Consider the following 20,254-nt stretch of genomic DNA (forward strand, 5'->3'; position numbering starts at 1 on the left):
TCTTTTCTTTTTTAAACACGAATATGTTTGGTGACTTAACTGAAGTTAATGTTATTGAACATTTACTAAATAAACATGGATAGTAGGCAGTTTTTGTTTATAACAGTAGGCTAGGCTACGATTAGAACAGTAGCCAAATATTACGAAAATCTTATACAAAACATTATGGAAAATCACACAGATCTCCTGCTACCTCTAACCTTTCACATGAAATTTCCTTGAAAAAAAACAAGACGCTCTGCATTAACAGGTGTAAGCCGGTTGCGAGTGTGGGAACGAATGTCCCCAGCATTACTGGAAAGTCTTTCACTTGGCACAGATGTTGGTGGCACACAGTGGAAATCGCTGCCGGTTTGTCTTCCCCCACTGAAAAGGCATCAAAGGCTCACAGAGAAAAATGCTTATCTCCACATCAGCGCCCAATGTGACTGGCTCTGTATTGCGACAGAACGGTCCTCATGTAAACACCATCACGTAATCAACAGTCGTGTGACGTCGACCAGTGTAGCATAAGCCTAGGGTTTGGTTCGGTGGAAAAAAAAATCTAAGGTTCGGCCGAAACCGAGCCCCATCAAAAAGCCCAGTATTCGACCGAATCCGAATCCTGGATTCGGTGCATCCCTACTAATAATATACAATGTACTACGTAGTGATGAGTGGCTGGGTCCATGAATATTAATCAGAGAAACCGGCTTATCTTCTGCTTGTTCTAAAAAGCTAAATAATTCTAAATGAACTCCATAATTTTGACATGAAAATAAAAAAAGAATATAGTTTACATGTAGCGAGCCGATTCAGCGTGGTAAGACTCTCGCTCTCTCTCTTTGCATGTGTGAGAAACAGCGCTATCAGCAAAGCGATGCGAGTATTGCGCCTTCACACAGAGTTTACAGAGCATCAGATACAGGTGTGCTGTGTGTCCATTGAGATGAATTGAAAAGTACAGATCACTTGATGGAGAGAGAACGCTGAAGCGCTCACTTAGTGTTCAGCGAGTGAAAATGTGCTAATCTTTTATAATAGCCTTGAACACACACTGGCGAGTAAAATCTAAGAATTTATTAGCCAATGGCTAATGATAGACATAATTTAGTCGAACAGAGTAAAATTTAGTCGAATATGCGAGTGATTTACTCACAATGTAGAGGGTTTCTTAAGTAAACATTATAAAACAAGTTACAGCCTTGGTATAGTGTTTTTCTCATTTAAATATCTAGTAAATGTATAACATGACTATTAAAAATCATTATATTATATTATATTATATTCCACCATGATTTCAGTTCAGAGGTAGTGTAAACTGTATACTGTTCCATTCAAAGGGCATTAAATTTTGCGAGACGTGAATTTAAATTGTATTTATTTATTTACAGAGGTATATTATGACACACTTCTCGTCTCTGTGAATGAATGTTCCGTGAAGTAAATTTCAACAGATTTTCTGTGCTCAGGGAGTAGGGAGCAATGAACACTGTGTAGGGAACTTGTAATTCGGAACACAGTTCATGCATAGAGCACTCTTCTAAAGAAGCGGTGAGTATACAAGGATTGTTATAATAAAAACTGTTATATTTTATGTTATGTTAAAGTCTTTGCTCATTTAAATATTTAAATGTATAACATGACTATTTAAAAGTACAGTTTACTATATTTTAATAGTATCTATGCAATACTGCAATCTATAGTTGCTTAAAAAATTGTGTAAAGCGGAATTTAAAAAAAATGAGTGTAAGTTTGATTAAAGAATAATTTCTGGAAATGCAGGTTTTAAGAACATGCTTAATGTAATTGAGCCCCGTTACAATATTCCTTTACGAGCCCATTTCAGCCAGACCGGTAATTCCTGCTTTGTTCCAAAAAACATAAACCCTATAGAGAACCAATTGAGTAAAAACACACTCAATATAAAGAGTTATAGAGTGCCATATAAAAAGTTACATCTTTGTATTTGTTCATAACTACTACAACAATATAACATTTTCATTTTTTTTATAAGGAGCTGTTTTTGTTTTATACAGTATGCTGCTAAGAAAACACCATAGAAGATGGGTAAAGAATAGCTTTTTTATAATAAAACATTTTTTAAAAATCAAGGAAATTTATCTGCCAATTTTTTCTTTTTGCTGTATCTAAAACGTACCGAACCGAACCGTGACACCAGTGAATTGTATCAAACCGAACCGTGAATTTTGTGAACCGTTACACCCCTAATATATATATATATATATATATATATATATATATATATATATATATATATATATATACACACATACATATATATATATATACATATATATATACATATACATATATACATATATATATATATACAGTATAGACCAAAAGTTTGGATTCACGCTGAAGGTATCAAAACTATGAATTAACACATGTGGAATTATATACATAACAAAAAAGTGTGAAACAACTTAACAAAAATATATCATATTCTAGGTCCTTCAAAGTAGCCACCTTTTGCTTTGATTACTGCTTTGCACACTCTTGGCATTCTCTTGATGAGCTTCAAGAGGTAGTCACCTGAAATGGTCTTCCAACAGTCTTGAAGGAGTTCCCCCGAGAGATGCTTAGCACTTGTTGGCCCTTTTGCCTTCTGTCTGCGGTCCAGCTCACCCCTAAACCATCTCGATTGGGTTCAGGTCCGGTGACTGTGGAGGCCAGGTCATCTGGCGCAGCGCCCCATCACTCTCCTTCTTGGTCAAATAGCCCTTGATGCCTTCAGTGTGACTCTATAATTTTCATAGTCATGAAAATAAAGAAAACTCTTTAAATTAGAAGGTGTGTCCAAACTTTTGGTCTGTACTATATATATATATATTAGTGCTGTCAATCGATTAAAAAAAATTAACTAATTAATCGCACAACTTTTTAAAATTAATCGCGATTAATCGCGATTAATCGCAATTAAAAGACTGAAACTTTTTGGATATGTAAATGTAAAATGTAAATAATTAATGTAAACTCAAGACAAAGAAACTATTTAAATTCAAAATATGATTGTTTATTGGAATTTTTGTTTAACTTGTAACACAGATTTTATCATGTAAACAACATACCTGCAATAAACCATCAATATCCTCCAAATTAACTGTTGGCTTGAAAGCCATATTTATTACAGAAATAAAAACACAGGCATGTAAGTACCATTTGAATTTCAAAACAATCAATGCTAATAAAAAACAAAAATGATTTCCATGTTGAATTCTAAGTGGACTGCAAAAAAATTCCAAAGTATAGTCATTGCCAGTGCTTTAAGTGGGCCAGTACGCACCAGTACTCAGTACAGCCACTTCCAAATATAGCTCTTGAGCGTACCTCCACCTCTCCGTGCGCCCAGAACGTGCTTGTAGCGTACCGGTACGCTCATTTGGACATAGAGGTTTTAATCTTTTACCTGCACTGCCGATTTTCAGAGCGCCCTTCACAATGCAAGCTTCCTAATTCATCCCACCCAGAGCAGAAACTACATTACCCATTCACGCTTAAGTTATACAAGTGAATAGCGCATGTGTCGCTTTTCCCACTGTTAAGTGTCAACAACTCAACGTGGCCGGAGAAGGTGTGTGAAACTCGTTGTGAGTTATACTAAAGCAAAATCTTGAGTATTTATTGTCTGATAAACATTAAAAACTGTCTGCGGAGGTTGAGTCGTCCTGCAGCCCCCGCTGGCTGTTCATTGGCTGCAGCATCTTTTTTCTAAGTTCTAAAAAAATACCGTAGACGGCAAGGCACAAATTTAGATATTCATTTATCTAATTAATCTAAAGCCTATGCACAAAGACAATATGATCTTTTTGTCCCCTTTTTGTTTTAAAGCTTGATGAAGAGAGAGAGCGCAAGTTGCTGCAGCTGCGAGGAGGACAGTGATGCACGCGTACAGGGGTGATTGACAGTTCGCGGCACTGTGTACAAAAAATACTCCGCTACACAATTATTTCGTTATTAAGCGTTACAGAAAGGTCTGATTTACGCACTGTTACAGTCATTGTTTTTTTTTGTTTTTTTTTTTAAACAATGACATTTGAGTTCATGATTTTAATGTTGCTGTTTCTTGTGGCAGACTAAATGAAGAGTAATGTTTCTTGTGGCAGACTGAAGAGTAATCCGGCAGAGTTTTATACTGAAACTCTCCGTCTAAAAGTCCTTCCTTGGTCTTATCCATATTTCTTTGCACGTTGAACACACATAGGCCACAACTGGAAATAAAAAAAAACTGCAACCGCGTTAATTGCGTTATTTTTTTTTAACGCGTTAAATATTTCAAATTAATCGAATGCGTTAACGCGCTAATTTTGACAGCACTAATATATATATATATATATATATATATATATATATATATATATATATATATATATATATACACACATATATATATATATATATATACATATATATATATAGACTCTGTACAGCCATATCCAGTCCTACTTCTGTGATGGCTACACGTCAAGTGCATCTTTTCAGTAAAGCCGCTCATGTGATTAGTAGTCAATCAACGCAGGTGCATTCAGATCAGGTATGCCAGGTTTTCACAACAAAACCTGCCCAAGCCTGGCAACCCTGATCTGAAAGCTCATGGTGGAAATATACTACAAAATCACAGGAGAGCCTTTACTGATGAGATGTACATGAAAATTGCATTACATTTTTTGGTACAGCCCTAACTGAGGTGAAATGAAATGTATATTATGAGACAACAAAAATGTTTTTTGATTTTGCATGTATTCAAACCTATTGTAGGAGACTCCCAAAACTATATTGGGAACCTAATTTATTTTAATACTATTTAATCCAAACATTAAAAAAAATAAATAAATAAATAAATTCAACTTAATAAAGGTTTGTAAACCTATATCTATCTCTCTATCGCTCTCTCATCTCTCTCATCTCTCTCTCTCTCTCTCTCTCTCTCTCTCTCTCTCTCTCTCTCTCTCTCTCTCTCTCTCTCTCTCTCTCTCTCTCTCTCTCTCTCTCTCTCTCTCTCTCTCTCTCTCTCTCTCTCTATATATATATATATATATATATATATATATATATATATATACATACACACACACACACACACACACACACACATATATATATATATAGCATCTTTCCACCCATATTTTCTATCCATCTATTCTCCCATTCATCTATCAAAAACTGTAAACATGTTGTTCTCCTTATGTCTGAATACAGTAGTTATCATGTCTGGTGACACCTTACGTTGTGATGCCCATAGACTAAGAGGCGTCGCCTTTGAAGAAGATACATCATTTATGTGCCTCTCCTCTCACACTTTTAGACATATAAAGAGAACCTCTTATTTATAAATGACCCCATATCCAGACTTTCTTCTCCAATGTGTTTTAGCAGTTTTTTCTGACACCTGCAATGGTGTTCTTTTGCCTCTTTTTCATTCTAATTTCAGTCACAAAAGCCTATAAAAGTGTCAGTCCCATGATTCCATCTGCCACTAGTCATATCTCAACTGTCACATCTGTTTCGTATAACAGTTTATGCCACAGTGACTTCTCAAATTTGAAAAATGAAGATGAAATTACCTATAAACTGGCATATAATGGAGTACAGCGAAAAAGCCAACTGCATCAACAGATAGTAAGAGAGCACACAACCACCCGGGAATTAAAAAGCAACACACACCTTGTTAACAAATATTTAAACAACGATTGACACAGCGAAAAAAAAGGTTGTGGAGCTACTCTTCTGTGAAATGGAGGCATTTACACTGTTTACATTCATATTTCTTGCTCAACAGCCTTAACTAAAAGGAACAAGCACACAGTCAAAAATAATTATTAAATATAAATTGATTCCAGTCTCTTAGTTTTATTACGTTTTTAAAGCTATGCACCGGTGCAATAAGGAATTTTTCCATTAAGCAATTTCACGAGTAGCTATTCTACCACAACCGTCAATTTCTCTCACTCTCTCCAATTTGTAAAGGGGGGCGATTTATTCAGCTAATTTAACCAAGAGATACAAAGACGGACAGTAATGGCTCATAGAGAACTCTCACTTCCCTCCTAGGGATGCACATTTTAATACGAAACCCACTGAACTGAACAGCGGACAGAGCAGCGGTAGCCTTGAGGTGTTGGTATTTTAAAAAGGAGCATATGATTCATGTAAACATTTATTTCCTGAGAATGCAAATGCAAGGCGTCATTGCCACAGCGCTGTCTGACGTGGAGAGGCCTGCTGTGGACGTCTGCATTGAAATGCGGTGGCCCATCTGCGTTGGCATAGCAACAGGCTCCCGTGTCTCCCTTAGTATGACGTTGCCGGTGCAACTAACCCACTCCCTTCCATTTCTTTCTGTCTGCCTGCTTTTCGCTCACATTTCTTTTCTTGTTCCTGCTCTGTTATCTTGGCCGTTCACCTCCACCTGTCTGGCTTAATCTGGATGGAAGTGGTTTTCAAGAGATCAATTTGTTTAAATGGTTCAATAACGTGGCCATAAAAGTGTTTACCTCACAAATAGTTTTCTGGAAGAGGGGAGATATTTTTTTTTTAAATGGCAAGCGAGTATCGAACTGCATGCTGAAATAATACGAAGTGAGCAAATAAAAAATAAATAAATAAATAATTCATGGCAGGCAAATCAAAAGAGCTTGTTTGGGTTAATGTGTTTCCATTACAAGGATTGTTTTGGCCCATAAAATGCAGATTGCAAAATGTACAGGATGATTTAATATGCATGTCTTGGTGAATATAGTACATTTCAAGACAATCGACTGGAAATATGATATATAATATTGCTTTTGTGGTTTCATAACATTCATCCAAACAGAAAAAGTAATTACGGGATTTACTCCACATAATTCCATCCTCACATTTTGGCCTATCCCTATGTTGCTGTGGAAACAGGGCAAAATTATGCTAGCTAGCTTACTGAATTCTATGGAAGTCAGTTTCCGCTACATAATAATAATAATAATAATAATAAATAAAATCTGCACACACATTATTTAGAGAGAAAATAAAATAGAGTGCTCTCATTATTTCAAAATAACAAATTTAAGACAATGTTTACATCAACATATTTTAAAAGATACCCAAACTAGAAACTCAATCTGGTATTGCAATTAAACAATGAAATTATTTGAAGATAACATTTCATTATTTAGAGATGGTTTAGTAGATAGATATTACATTTGTGATGTACTAGACCCAGCAACCAACTCAAAAATAATTTAAAATCAAGATAGGGCTTTCATTTAAATAAATCATTTCAAAACAACATTTATTTTGAAACGAGATAATAATGAGAAACGATTCAAACTCGAAATAATCTCATAGGATCTCATCATTTTGAAATATCTTGTTACTTCAAGATGATTATTTTGAGATAACCATTACTTTCAGATATCATTATTTTGAGACATTTCAAGTGATATTCCTTAATATATATATTATTTTAAAGAAAAGAAACTACCCTAGATACTCGGTAATTTGACATTTTAAAATAATGACATTAAAATTATTCAAATATGTTTTCTGAAGCAACTCAAAACAATGAGATATTATCTTATACATTTACAATAAAGTAAATCAAGACTATAAGAGATCATCATTTTGAGAGACTCTAACTCAAAATGACTAGATAATATCTCAAATAATAATGTGTGAAATAATGACCTGTGGGATGGATTTTGTTTATTTGATGTGGCAGAAACACGAATGCCTTGCAGTGGAGCAGAGCGTTATTGCCACACACAAGATCATAAACATTATAAAAAGCGAAAAAGCACATGCTGCCTCCATCTGTGAATACTAAGAATTCTCAGGAAGCAAGAGACTGTCAGAGTCTCATAAGCTACTAGATGCTTTGCAAATGCTCAGTACATAAAACTCTAAGCCATAACGGATTCTCTATCTACTGCATATCAAAACCTGATCTCTGATTAGCTCCTGTACGGCACTGAGTGAGAAACTTCTGAATATGCGGAGAGGGGATTAGTCTAAAACTCCTGGAGGCTTTCCTTCAGATGGTGGATTATATCAAGGTCACTGAAGTACTGGGAGGATTGGGCATGGCAGTGCCAGCTGTACCTGCTCTTCTGATGTCCTCACATGCCACTGCTCTCAAGGGCAGCTGACGGTCATGGTCACTGCGGTCAAGCTTGCACTGCGATACCTAACTGGAGCAAAAGTTGGATGCAGAAGAGCTGAGCTTTGGATTATGCTCTGGCACTTAAGACTGGCACCGATGCCTAAGTGAGCAGTAGTGACATAAGAGCTTTCCCTCTAAGGATGGAAGCAGGGGTATGATAAGACTCTTAACATCCTGAAGCTGACGGTATGCATGAGAGCACAGACGGCTAACTGAGCCATCTCAACATCCCAAAACATGCTCTTTACACACACACTAGGGCTGGGCGATATATCTAACGATATGATCATGCGCGTCTAATCAGTAAAGCTGCTTCCTTGATCACTGATAAAATTGCCATCACCTGCTTATAATTGGAGTGGCATTTAATAGACAGAGCCGTAGATCGCTGACAATATACGCAATATCGCGTTCATTATCGCAGATGAATCACCTTCGATAATGAATGCGATATTGCGTAGATTGTCAGCGATTGTCAGTATGACGTCAACAACACTGTCTGGACGAAAACAGCTTGTGTCACTGAAATGTATCCAAGCAAATGCAGAAAATTAAAAGGTACAAAGACAGATGCTGAAATTAAACAGCATTTCTGTGGCTGTACAAAGTGCATTAATAGTTAATGAGATGTTTGTTTAGTTAGTAATGCTTTACAAGAAGGTTGCAAAATGCATTTGGTATCATGAACAGAGCATTTTTTTTTTCACAGCATTTATTAATTTATAAATTTAAGTGCCATCTTTCAATGTTAACTCATGTTTATTCGCAATACATTAACAAATGATCATTTACTAAAGATGTAAAAGTTTAAAATTAGCCTACACTACCATTACAAAGTTTAGAGACTGTAAGATTTATGATTTTTAAGTGTCTTATGCTCATCAAGGCTGCACTTATTTAATCAAAAATACTATAAAACAGTATAATTGTGAAATATTATAACAATTCAAAATAATAGTTATATATTTTAACACAGTGTCCTAACTACATGTGGCGCGATGATTGCAACACGCAAAGTTTCTATTTTAGAACTGGTTTCTATTTCTGCAACCTCACGGCTGGAACAAAAAGGACAATGATTATCTCAGGTACTGCTTATGTGTTTTATTCAATATTAAAATTTTCATTTTGCGTGACATTTATAGCCATACCTATACATTAGATATTTTACCTCAATAATAAATAGTAATAATAATAAATAATTATTATTATTTATTATTATTATTATTATTATTATTATTATTATTATTATTATTATTATTATTTATTATTATAATAATAATAAATAATAAATAAGCAACAATAGATATTTTACCTCAGATCTTGAAAATAAATTAAGCAAACATGTACGTTAAGACTGAGAACTGTGAAAATGTAATTTTAATGATGTTAAAAAGTATAATATTAGATGATTAGATGATAAACATGTCCATTTCATTGGAAGTGCAGTGCACTTCTGAATGGTTGTGATATTTGAGTGATTCTGTCAAGTCACGTTGTTATGTCACATCCAGTGTGGACAGCCAAATTGCTTGTCGCTGGAATCGTATCGTGTCGCGTGTAGTTAGCATTTGGTGAAGGACATTCAATGAAATGTATTCATATGAGGGCAAAGCTGAATTTTTAGGAGCATAACACCAGTCTTCAGAGTAACATGATCCTTTAGAAATTATTCAGATATGCTCATTTGGTGCTCAAGAAACATTTCTTATCAGTGTTGAAACATTTGACCTGCTTAATGTTTCTGATGAAACTGTACACTTTATTTCAGGAGTCTTTGATAAATAGGTTTAAAATAACAGCATTTATTGGAAAATGTATTTGTAAATCTTTACTGTCACGTTTGATCAATTCAATAAGAAAAGAATGGTAGTGTAGATTAATAAATGCTGCAAAAGTACAATTTATTGTTATTTCATGTTAACTCATCATTGTAAGATATTGTAAAAAACATGATGATGATGATTTGAACAGAAACCTCGGATAAAATAATTTGGTTTCTAAATATTAACTACTCCTAACCAGCGAGTTCTCATTTCGGTCAATCAGCTTTGTAATTTTTGGTCCTCCAACTAGACAAGCACGAAACTGCCATAAATCATCGCAGAAATCCATACAGATGTTATTTTCAGCAGTGACACGGCTGAGGCATCCAACCCAACACAAAAATACATTTTCTCATATCTGCTTTCTGCTACAACACCTCCATCTTCCTGTGACCACCCGAACACGAGCAGGCCCATCCACAAACACTCACTGGATCTCCATGTGACAGATTTTTAATGCTGTACATACACAAACTGATGTGACACCTAAATCAAGCTTTTCAGATGTCACACTGTATTCCAGGGAAGGTGACGAAAAAAGCGGAGTGGTTGCGAGTTTGTTTGAATGAATGTCATTTTTTGTTTTCATGCATTCTGCACTAGACACAAAGTGCTGACACTTTGTGAAAGCTTTAATCCAATAAAGACACAAGCACTTGATTTATATAGCACATCTCTGTCCAATTCTTGCCATTTGATGTCCGTGTAGTCCTAGCGCTTGAGCTCTTCACAAGCGAAACCGAGGATGATTAAAAGTCTAGGCTAAAAGCACGTTATAAAAGAAGGCCTCTGTCATCCACTAGTGTCACCGTGGCCTTAAAGATAACCTTCCTCTGTTGAGAACGAATACATTACAGACACCGCCAATGATCACAAGCGATTCAATAACATCGAGTGAACATTTTAAATAGAGCAGACCTTTTCACAATAGACTGCTCCTTTTTCATGACCTCAGTTACAACACATTTTTTTCACTATATCGGTCTTACTATTTAATTTTCAAACTGCTCACAAAAAAAGAAATAAAAAAAACCCTGACTTTCTTCAGTGCATCTGTTAACAGTGTTTTAACATCTGCTGAAGAATGCACTACATCATCATTTTCAATCCCTGACATCACATCAGCTCCCGAGGCACAATATAATACATTTTAATTTACCAAGGCATCATGGATTTCCTCGATCAGAGGCATTTTTCATCGCTAGCTTTTTTTAAAAATCAAGATCACGGTGATGAATTTTCCACAGGTCTTAGACTCAACTCATCCATCCACATAAAACATCAAGGTCCTTGGAGCTAAAAACAAAAAGACGGACATCACAAACTGTGGCGTTTAAGTTTTATCATTCACAGAGAAGGTGTTGGAAACATAATATATACTTGGGATCTTGTCCAGCATTCAAATGTGTGACTTGTGAAGTTTCAAGCCTTGCAGGATTCATCTCCTACGCCTAACTGCAAGGTTCGATTTATCTTCCCCATGAGCTGTATATGGCAGAGTGGTTTTGCATGACCACTGCCAGCTGCCTTAATCCTAGCCTGGTTTACACTTACTCGCTCTAATTCAGCAGATCTAATTCAGAGATCATTTAAAAGCTGGAGGCCCGAGCCTCCGGCCCTGCAAAACGGGAGACTGAGCATTTTAAAATCCTCCACAACATAAACGGTCCACCGTTGAGTGTTTACTCGCGCGTAGCCGGTGTGGCGCGTGCACTAAATCTGTCGCTGAATCTGGTCTTTCTCATGCAGGTGAGTGATTTTTGTCCACTCTAGTCAGTCAGCAGAACTGCAGTACAAACTGACAATGCAAGGAAGGATGACACCAGCATCAATATCAGCTCTAGCATATCAGATCTGAAAAGACAAAACATTGGTCTTACCTCCTAAAACTTGCTGGAGAGCTGCAGCAGGAATGATGGGAAAGAAGACAGAGAACAATAAATCAACAACACAGAATCCACCATTTGTCATTCTGCCTGTTAAAACCATAATGAGCAGAGTAAATGCCATTGCTGAAGAGAGTACCTGTGTGTAATTGGTAGGTGAGGCTATCAAAATATCACGTTAGATGAGGTTTTATGTTATGGTTCATATTTAAGTAAATATATCATGTTTAAATGCCAAATACTACTATTAAGAATCAGTCTATCCAAATGCTACATGGAAAACAGGCTAAAATGCAAACTACTACAAATATAAATTTAATAACATTATGTAGGCCTACTTGTAATCCTACACTTCATAAATATTCAGGTGTGGGAGCAAAACATTGTGTGGATCCAAGAAAAATCATATGCATCGGTAAGATAAGCATTCAAGAAAAGTAAATTAAGGAACTTAGAGGGTGAAAGTCATTTTAGAGTGGTTTAATAGTATTACCCAAAAACGTACATGATATTTTTGAGGGCATGTGAACTATAATACCACTACTTGAGTATACAGTAAGTACTTACAAATATTGTTGGCGGACACTTTAAAAAGCTCATAATTCCATCCTTGGGAGTCTACTGTAGATTTCAGTCTGACTAAAACATGATAAAAATGCATGCACCACTTGTTTGAGTCATAAATCAAGTCATACATTCAAATGTTATTGTCATTACTGCCGACTGTTTATAGTAGATGTCTAGATGATTAGACTCATGGGAGGTGGGAAGCATGTTGCTTGTGTTGTTTTCTGAGATACAACGATTAAATCTATAAGAGTTTCTTCAACTTTAAGAACTTTTATACAAGCTCTTGGTGCATAAAGAAGATCTGTAAAGTTGCAAAGACTAAAGTTTCAAATCCAATAAGATTCTTTATCAAAGTTAAGACTCTGCCACACCCCCCTAAAATGGCTCATTTGTGCAATGCCGCCCCAAATGTTCATGCAGAGAAGGCGGCGTGGTTTCAGTAACCAAAGTTAGTGTTGAAGCAACCATGTCAGGGAGATGCTGTGTCTCTAAGCGAAATCAGAAGCACTTTATTTGGCCTTGCGAAATAAGATGCATTTAGGAATATTTTTTGCATTTAGAACAGCAACGCATTTTATGGACGACCATTTCATGAACCTAGGAGGTAATTCTGACTTTGCTAGGACAATCTGGCGCTTCTGAATCAGCTACTGGAAGTATGTTTAGTTATTAGTTTAAGTATTTGCTACTGAATATTCAAATGCAGAGTTTTGCCAATAGTAACTGCACATTGTGTGTGTGTGTGTGTGTGTGTGTGATAGAGAGAGAGAGAGAGAGGGGGAGAGAGGGAGAGAGAGAGAGATGTCTCAGCTGTCTTAACTGTCTGTGGCTTGTGTACATATGACAAACTGAAATAAGAATTTATCTTAAACCATGAAAAACCATAATTAAAATGTAAATTACTACATTTAAAACTATGATAATAAAAACAAAGACTGAAATAATCGGTTTTCTATGAACTATAAAAATAGTGTCAAATTTTGATATGTAATTTGACTCGCATGTAGTCTATCTAGTAGAACATTTTAAAGCCTTAGGCTGTGTTGAAAATCCTTTACCCAGTTTGATGGCATTTTAAAAACTGCTTGTAAATCTCTCATTACACTTAATGATCACCAAGTACTGTATCTCAGTCTTGTTTTTGGAACTAATTGATTGCAAGTCTTATTGATCTGAGCTAATGCATCTCAGTTTTTGAGTGAAAAAAGCATTATTTGTGGATAATTCTGACTAATTCACTCAAAAACTGAAGTAACAAGTGAAACTAGTCAGGGGGATAAAATATAGAATTATAAAAATGAAATAATTATAGTGGCAAAGTGCGACTATATTTGTTAGAATTTTGGATGCATAAAATGCTAGTTCTAAAATTAGAATTAGTTTTTTCAATTGAAAACAAAGAAGAAAAAAGAAAAGAAAAATATAACGTAATTCACACCTTTTCCACTATAGAATGTTATTAAATCTACAGTAAATATTTAGCAGACTAATTAAAATTTGAAATAAAAATTGCCGTATTTACTTCATAAATTCATCAAACCATTATCATACCACACAGTAAAACTGAGCTTACACATCAGTCATGCGACAGACACCTTCAGTGAGAAGCTTTTGAATTCTCTGAATTTTCTGTTATAAATGTTCAGAACCCAAACGAAAAAGCACAGCCACAAGGCAATCCGATCTTTCAGCGGAAATTCGTACCAGCTCCCCAAACTTACATAAGGTTGCTCCTAAAACAGACGTTTAAGAGTGGAGCGCAAAACAGAAGACAATCCATTCGTCTTACTATAAGTCAGTGTATCAGAATTGTTTAAAAGTGTTATTTTAAGGTAAACAAACAACCTTCCATATAGTTGTTTAATATAGCCATGCACGTTGTATTAAATCCATTACAGGAATAATGGAATAGCCTGCAATTATAGTTTTTTTTTTTTTTTTTTTTTTCTTATGAAGCTATAACAATTTTGCATTTATATTAAATGTGTAATACTAAACATGTTTATACTTAGTTTTTAGATAATGGATTCCTTTGTAAAGGAAAGATTACAACAGTGGAACCACTGCAATTTAATATTATACATTTCAAGGCAATTAATTCTTTAATTTAGTGATGTATAAGAGTTTTTGTTAGGGATGCACCGAAATTTCGGCCACCGAAAATTATCGGCCGAAAATGGCCTTTTCGTTTTTCGGCCGATAGACTTTTATCACCGAAACAACACGGCCGAAATGTTGTGATGAAGCAAACAGAAACCGCGACCTGCACGTGCACCTGCATAGCGCAGACGAGCTCCACGCGACATTCACTTAACACCAGTGAGAACATTCTCTTCTTATTCCTTTATTCGCAGCACTAAAGCGTCTCCTAACAAAGAGATTAAGACGGACCACGAAGTAAAAACAAAGAAAAGTACAGTCTTATAGAGTTTTTTAGCACACGTCTCACTGAGATCTTTTCGGATCCTCTGCACTTCATCGCGAATGTGCTTGATCCGCGTTATAAAGACCATTACTTGCGGAAATAAGGCAGCGCGCACGAGAAATGATCCAGGCCGCGCTGGATGCGGAGAACCCGCGTGGAGACGGAGAAGCGCCAAGAGCAGGAGACTGAGATCAGAGCGCAGAAAAAAAGACTCGTCTCTGCACCAGATGAGTGGCATGCACCATCGTTGTCTGATATGTTCAGTGGAATTCTGCAAGAAAGTGCCTCAAATAATAATAATACGTTGGCTATTTTGTTCTTAGGCTACTATACACACACACACACACACACAAACATATATACATACATAATATCAGATTGTAGCCATATTTATGCTAGATTTCTGCTTTAATTTGATAAAAATGTTTATTTATGCCCTGGCCCTATTTAAATACACTCTCTCAAATATTTCTCAAATGTCAGGCAGATGACAAGCTCAACTGCTCAACAGCTAGATGGTTATCTGTCTGAAGTCCCCATCCCCAGAAGTGATAACAGTCTTGCCAACTGGAGAAGTAATGCCCTTTCTAGTCCTACAGAGAAAAATTTCAAATGCACTTCACCTAAATGCACTTTGTTTTTATGAGAGAACTGTTCATTTTAAAACCTTTCTGCAGGCCAGTAGGCCTGTACATTATTATTAAATATACACGAGTGGGATTGTGCATTGTTGCAATGTGCTTAATAAATATTTGCATCATTTGTAATTATGTATTTTTATGTTTATTTTTTTTAAATAAGTTATGTAATTGTAATTATTTTTGAAACTTTAATATTAATTTATGCAATTGCAATGTCTTAATTTTAGTAAAGTTAGTACACGGTCATAGCAATAAATGCAATGGTACTAATAATTGGCATATTTTCTTTCGGTGTTTCGGTTTCGGTTTTCGGCCTTGGTTTTCTCTTTTTCGGTTTTCGGTTTCGGCCAAGAATTTTCATTTCGGTGCATCCCTAGTTTTTGTTGTTGTTGTTGTTTTTAAGACTTTTGTTTGTTAATGGTAATGAACTGCTTCCTCTGGTGTAGACTAGTTTCTCCCAAGACTTTTCCTCCCTCTACCACCTTAAAGGTGTTATTTGCCACAGTTGCCTGTAACTCAAAGGTCATTGCAGAGCTTTAGTGTTTACATCAGAACTCAGGCTCAGTATAGGCGGATGCATCCATGGGATGCTGACGGAGGAGCCGGCCAATAATGATTCGGCATTCAGATGTAAGTACACGGAAGTTCTGAACTGCATTTACGGTAGCACTTTATTTTACAGTCCTGTTCCTCATGTACATACTATGTACTTATTATAGTAATTACAATTATTATGTAATAACTAGGTACTAACCCTGAACCTACCCCTAAACCTAACCCTACCCCATCTAGTTACCTTGTATTACCAGAACTTTCTTAGATAAATACACTGTAAGTACACTATAAGTACATGTTAGTACACGTACTGTAAAATAAAGTGCAACCGCATTTACTATGTCAAATGCGTATGTCAGCAGCTTTTTTGTTTTGTTTTTGCACACAAAACATTCTCATTGCTTCATAATATTAAGGTTGAACTGCCGTAGTCACGTTGACTATTTTATCAATGTCTTTAAAACCTTTCTGGACTTTCAAAGATGCAATGACGTTACAGAAACCTCTCAGATTTCATCAAAAATATATTTATTTTTGTTCAGAAAATGAAAGAATATCTTACAGGTTTGGGACGACATGAGAATGGGTAATTATTGACAGAAATTAAATTTTTGGGTGAAATAACCCTTTAAGTCATGAATTTTTATAGAAGCTCTCTGATAAAACTACTTGGAGGGGGCGATGTTACCAAAAATTTTACCATAAAATGAGACATTTTTAACCAAAGTAAGGACAGGCATTTCAATTTAGTAATAAAGTCAGAATCTGTACTTCCCTTTGCTTAAATAACTGCTAATTAAATGTGGAAATGTTAAAACCCACATCAGACTATTTGAGTGCTGGCTATTTTACCAGTGGTATCTTCATTAATACTTTTGAGAATTAAAGGGATATTCCAACCCCCCAAAAAAAATTACCCCTCAAGTTGTTCAAAACCTGTATGATTTTTTTTTTTTTTTTTTTTTTTTTTTTTAAGGAAGACATTTGGAAGAATGTCGGTAACCAAACAGAACTTGACCCCCATTGACTATCATAGGCAGTTCAAGTTGGATAGAAAGACCTTTGGCATACTTTGTAACTTTTCAAATAGTTTACATGCAGACAGCTATAATATTACTACCTTAAAGAAAAAGTTAAATCCAAAAAAGGATAATATAGGCCTATTAAATTACACTGCTCTTTACATAAACTCTTTCCTTCAGTGATTCTGTTTGTTATTTACAGGTGTCATGACTAATGGTCATTCATTACTTTTAGAGTTCACCTACTTTAATTCACTACAACACTGCTTCGCTATTACTTTTACACAGTATAACACTGCTGTTTTTTTTTTTTTTATGTGATTAATTTGTAAACATGTATTGAATCCCTGGAATGTTTATCATATGTGCCAACTAAAGTTGATTTATTCTTTCAGGGTTGGCACTAATGTGCTCAACTACCTCAACAGCTAGACAAGCCAGGATCCACATCTCTTGGTGCTTGGATACAACGAAAATTCCTTTCCAGTTTTCATCATTTTCAATGGAGAGGCAGTTGAAAAGGAGACCTTACTTCAAGCAGTGAATGAATCCTTCAAAATGTTCTACATCTATGCCATAAACTACCCAAAGCCCTCTGCTCCCATTTTGCAGTTCTTGTATCATGCAGTCTATAATATTCCTGAAGGAGTCCATGGTGTGCACATTTGTGTAGTTTTTGAATTGGTATACTGAATGTGCACATTTTTTATTTAAAGTTGTATACTCATTTGTGCAGAAATGTTTAGGTTGCATATTTCTGTACTGTCTGTGCACATCTGTGTTTTAAATGTTTATTATATGTGCACCTGTGTAGGTTTTGAATTGGTAAACCATATGTGCACCTTTTTTTTTCTTGGTATACTGGATGTACACTTTCTTATGAATATTTGTACTGTTTGTGCATATTTGTGTTTTGAATTTAACATGTATTTCATCTATATTGGTTGTATACATTTGTTTTGAATTTAAGGTGTATTTTGAATATCTGTGCTTTTTGTGTACATTTATTTGCCAAGTGTTCTAAATGTTCACTGATGTATTTTGAATTCATGCAAATAATTGTTATTGTTATTCATGCATATTTATATTAAATACTAGGCTCACCAAAATTGAGTACATTTGTCATTTAAAACGTAAAACCTCTTTTTAAAACAAATGTATTGTTTTTCTACTTAATCTGTATTTATCTTTAGTTGGGTTACTTATTGGGTTATTTTTAACCCAACATTTTTTAGTGAGCATCATCAGAAGGTTATTTTACCACTGAACTTACAATATATATTGTACCATATCATTTTTTCAGTGTACTTTTTGTGGAAAAAAATCCCCCCCAAGATCAAGTGAAGAATGAGCAAATGCTAAGGAGGAACCAGGCTCATCCTCCTCCAAGGAACACATTACAATAAATGTACATAAAGCTAAATATTCTACTTGCATAATACTAATCATATGTTCATTGTATCATTTGAATATGATGACATTGCGAATACTTCCACAGCAAGTACTCCAAGAGGCCAAAAGGTCAGGTGTTATGTTAATGACATACTACAGGACAGACTTGGGCAAGCGCAGGTCCAAGCGAGGCTTGGAAAACCTTTACTGTGAAATAATAGGAGTCAGGGGACAATGTCAAAGGCTTGCTAGGTGGAACTAGTGTGGGGCTGGACGGTCTGGTCATGGAAGGTAGGTCAGATCACCGTTGCCAATGTGATAATGAGGAGAAAGTAGCTGTGAGAGGAGCTTTTTGCAGCTCTTAAAAGGTGGAGGGCAACAATCCTTGCTCTAAAACACTAATGAGAACACATAGCGGCTTCTGCATGGCCACTGAAAATAGAGTCCTAACCCTACAGCCAATTAAAGAGGAATCTTTGCGAATGTTATCTTACGTTCATCATTAAGTGGCCATGGAGACGTCGGCACGTAAAGGAGCACCCAGGAGAGAGAGCCCTGATCTATTATCCATTTTCCGAATCTTGGTCGCTCAACAGTTACAAATTAAATCTGAGGTTTTCAAGCAAATCTTAATGGACTGCTTTTATCAATGAAAAGGTGATATGGACTGTGTCTATCAGATTCCAGAGGTGCATGACGTGCGAAAGAGACGTTAATGCACCCCAGCAATGTTTGCATGAGAAATCTGAAAGCACAACAAAAGCCGGGACAAAAGACGACACGAAACCCTCAGCGGAAATTCTGCTCGATTGCCTGGAGCGAGACAGTAAATCTCTTAATCACACTGTGTTTGTGGGAGCTGCTTGCTTGGCTCTGGATATCAGGCCATGCAAAACTGTCAGCTGCCCATAAATCATGAAGGCCGCTTTAACCTTTACAAGTGCTCTCCTCTGCTCCCTCAAATTGGTCACGGCATCAAAGTCCCGGAGAATTGTAATGAATTGAGCATGGCCATGAGAGTTGACATGGTGACAGCGTCTGGAGCTTCTCTGAATGAGCGTGGCTAGGCTAGCGCCACGCGGGTTATTAGCATGATCTCAGCCTGTCGGTTTGAAAAAGCTAGAGTGGCATGTAATCTGTCTCTATTTAGTGAAGTGACGCTAATCCCTCTCTTGATCTGAATCAGGTCCTCCAGTGTTAACTCGGATAAGACGAGGCATCTCCATCAACCACAACAATAGAGGAAGTGTCTGTTTACATGAGCTAAAATATGAAATCAGTCTTTTTGATTGCCATTACAGGAAATCAATAATATAGGTGTCACCCACTTCACAAAACAGCTTCTCACATGTAGCATGGCTTCTTGCCAGCAACTTATTGGCAGCTTGTTTCATTATCTGTTTCTTCAACAGTTCGTTTGATCATACTGCATAATTGTATGTGTGAAAGTTATGATTTTTAATCAGGCATAAAGAGCACAGAGGCTGAAAATCACATTAGCAATGTCTTAATTTCACTGTACCTCAAAAATGGTATTATAATAAAGACAAAATAAAAATATATTTAACCTTCATTATTTCTTCACCTTATTAGCTATATATACTGTATCATCAAACATCACCCACTAAGACATATAGTGCTTGTAATTGAAGAAATAAATGTTACTCCAATTACATCAGTGGCACTTAAGAACTAATGTAATGAGAATTACTCTTTATTAATTAGTAAGCTAAAGAAGCAACGAGTAATCCTGTACTGACATTTTGTGGATGAAAACCATGAGAATATGAACTCCGG

General features: G+C 35.8%; 1 protein-coding gene across 7 annotated transcripts in view; it reads right to left on the minus strand.

Moving 5' to 3' along the window:
• Positions 1-20,254, minus strand: part of LOC127941558 (neurexin-2-like) — a 357,596-nt gene that overhangs the window by 271,487 nt on the left and 65,855 nt on the right. For 5 of the 7 annotated variants that reach the window (XM_052536723.1, XM_052536721.1, XM_052536725.1 and 2 more), the window contains exon 3: positions 11,847-11,867. The exons of the other annotated variants lie outside the window; for them this stretch is intronic. In XM_052536723.1, coding sequence (XP_052392683.1) covers positions 11,847-11,867 — 21 coding nt within the window. The remainder of the gene's footprint in view (positions 1-11,846; positions 11,868-20,254) is intronic. 7 annotated transcript variants of the gene reach the window in all.

This window comes from Carassius gibelio, chromosome A21, assembly GCF_023724105.1.
Source record: "Carassius gibelio isolate Cgi1373 ecotype wild population from Czech Republic chromosome A21, carGib1.2-hapl.c, whole genome shotgun sequence".
NCBI classification, from domain to species: domain Eukaryota; kingdom Metazoa; phylum Chordata; class Actinopteri; order Cypriniformes; family Cyprinidae; genus Carassius; species Carassius gibelio.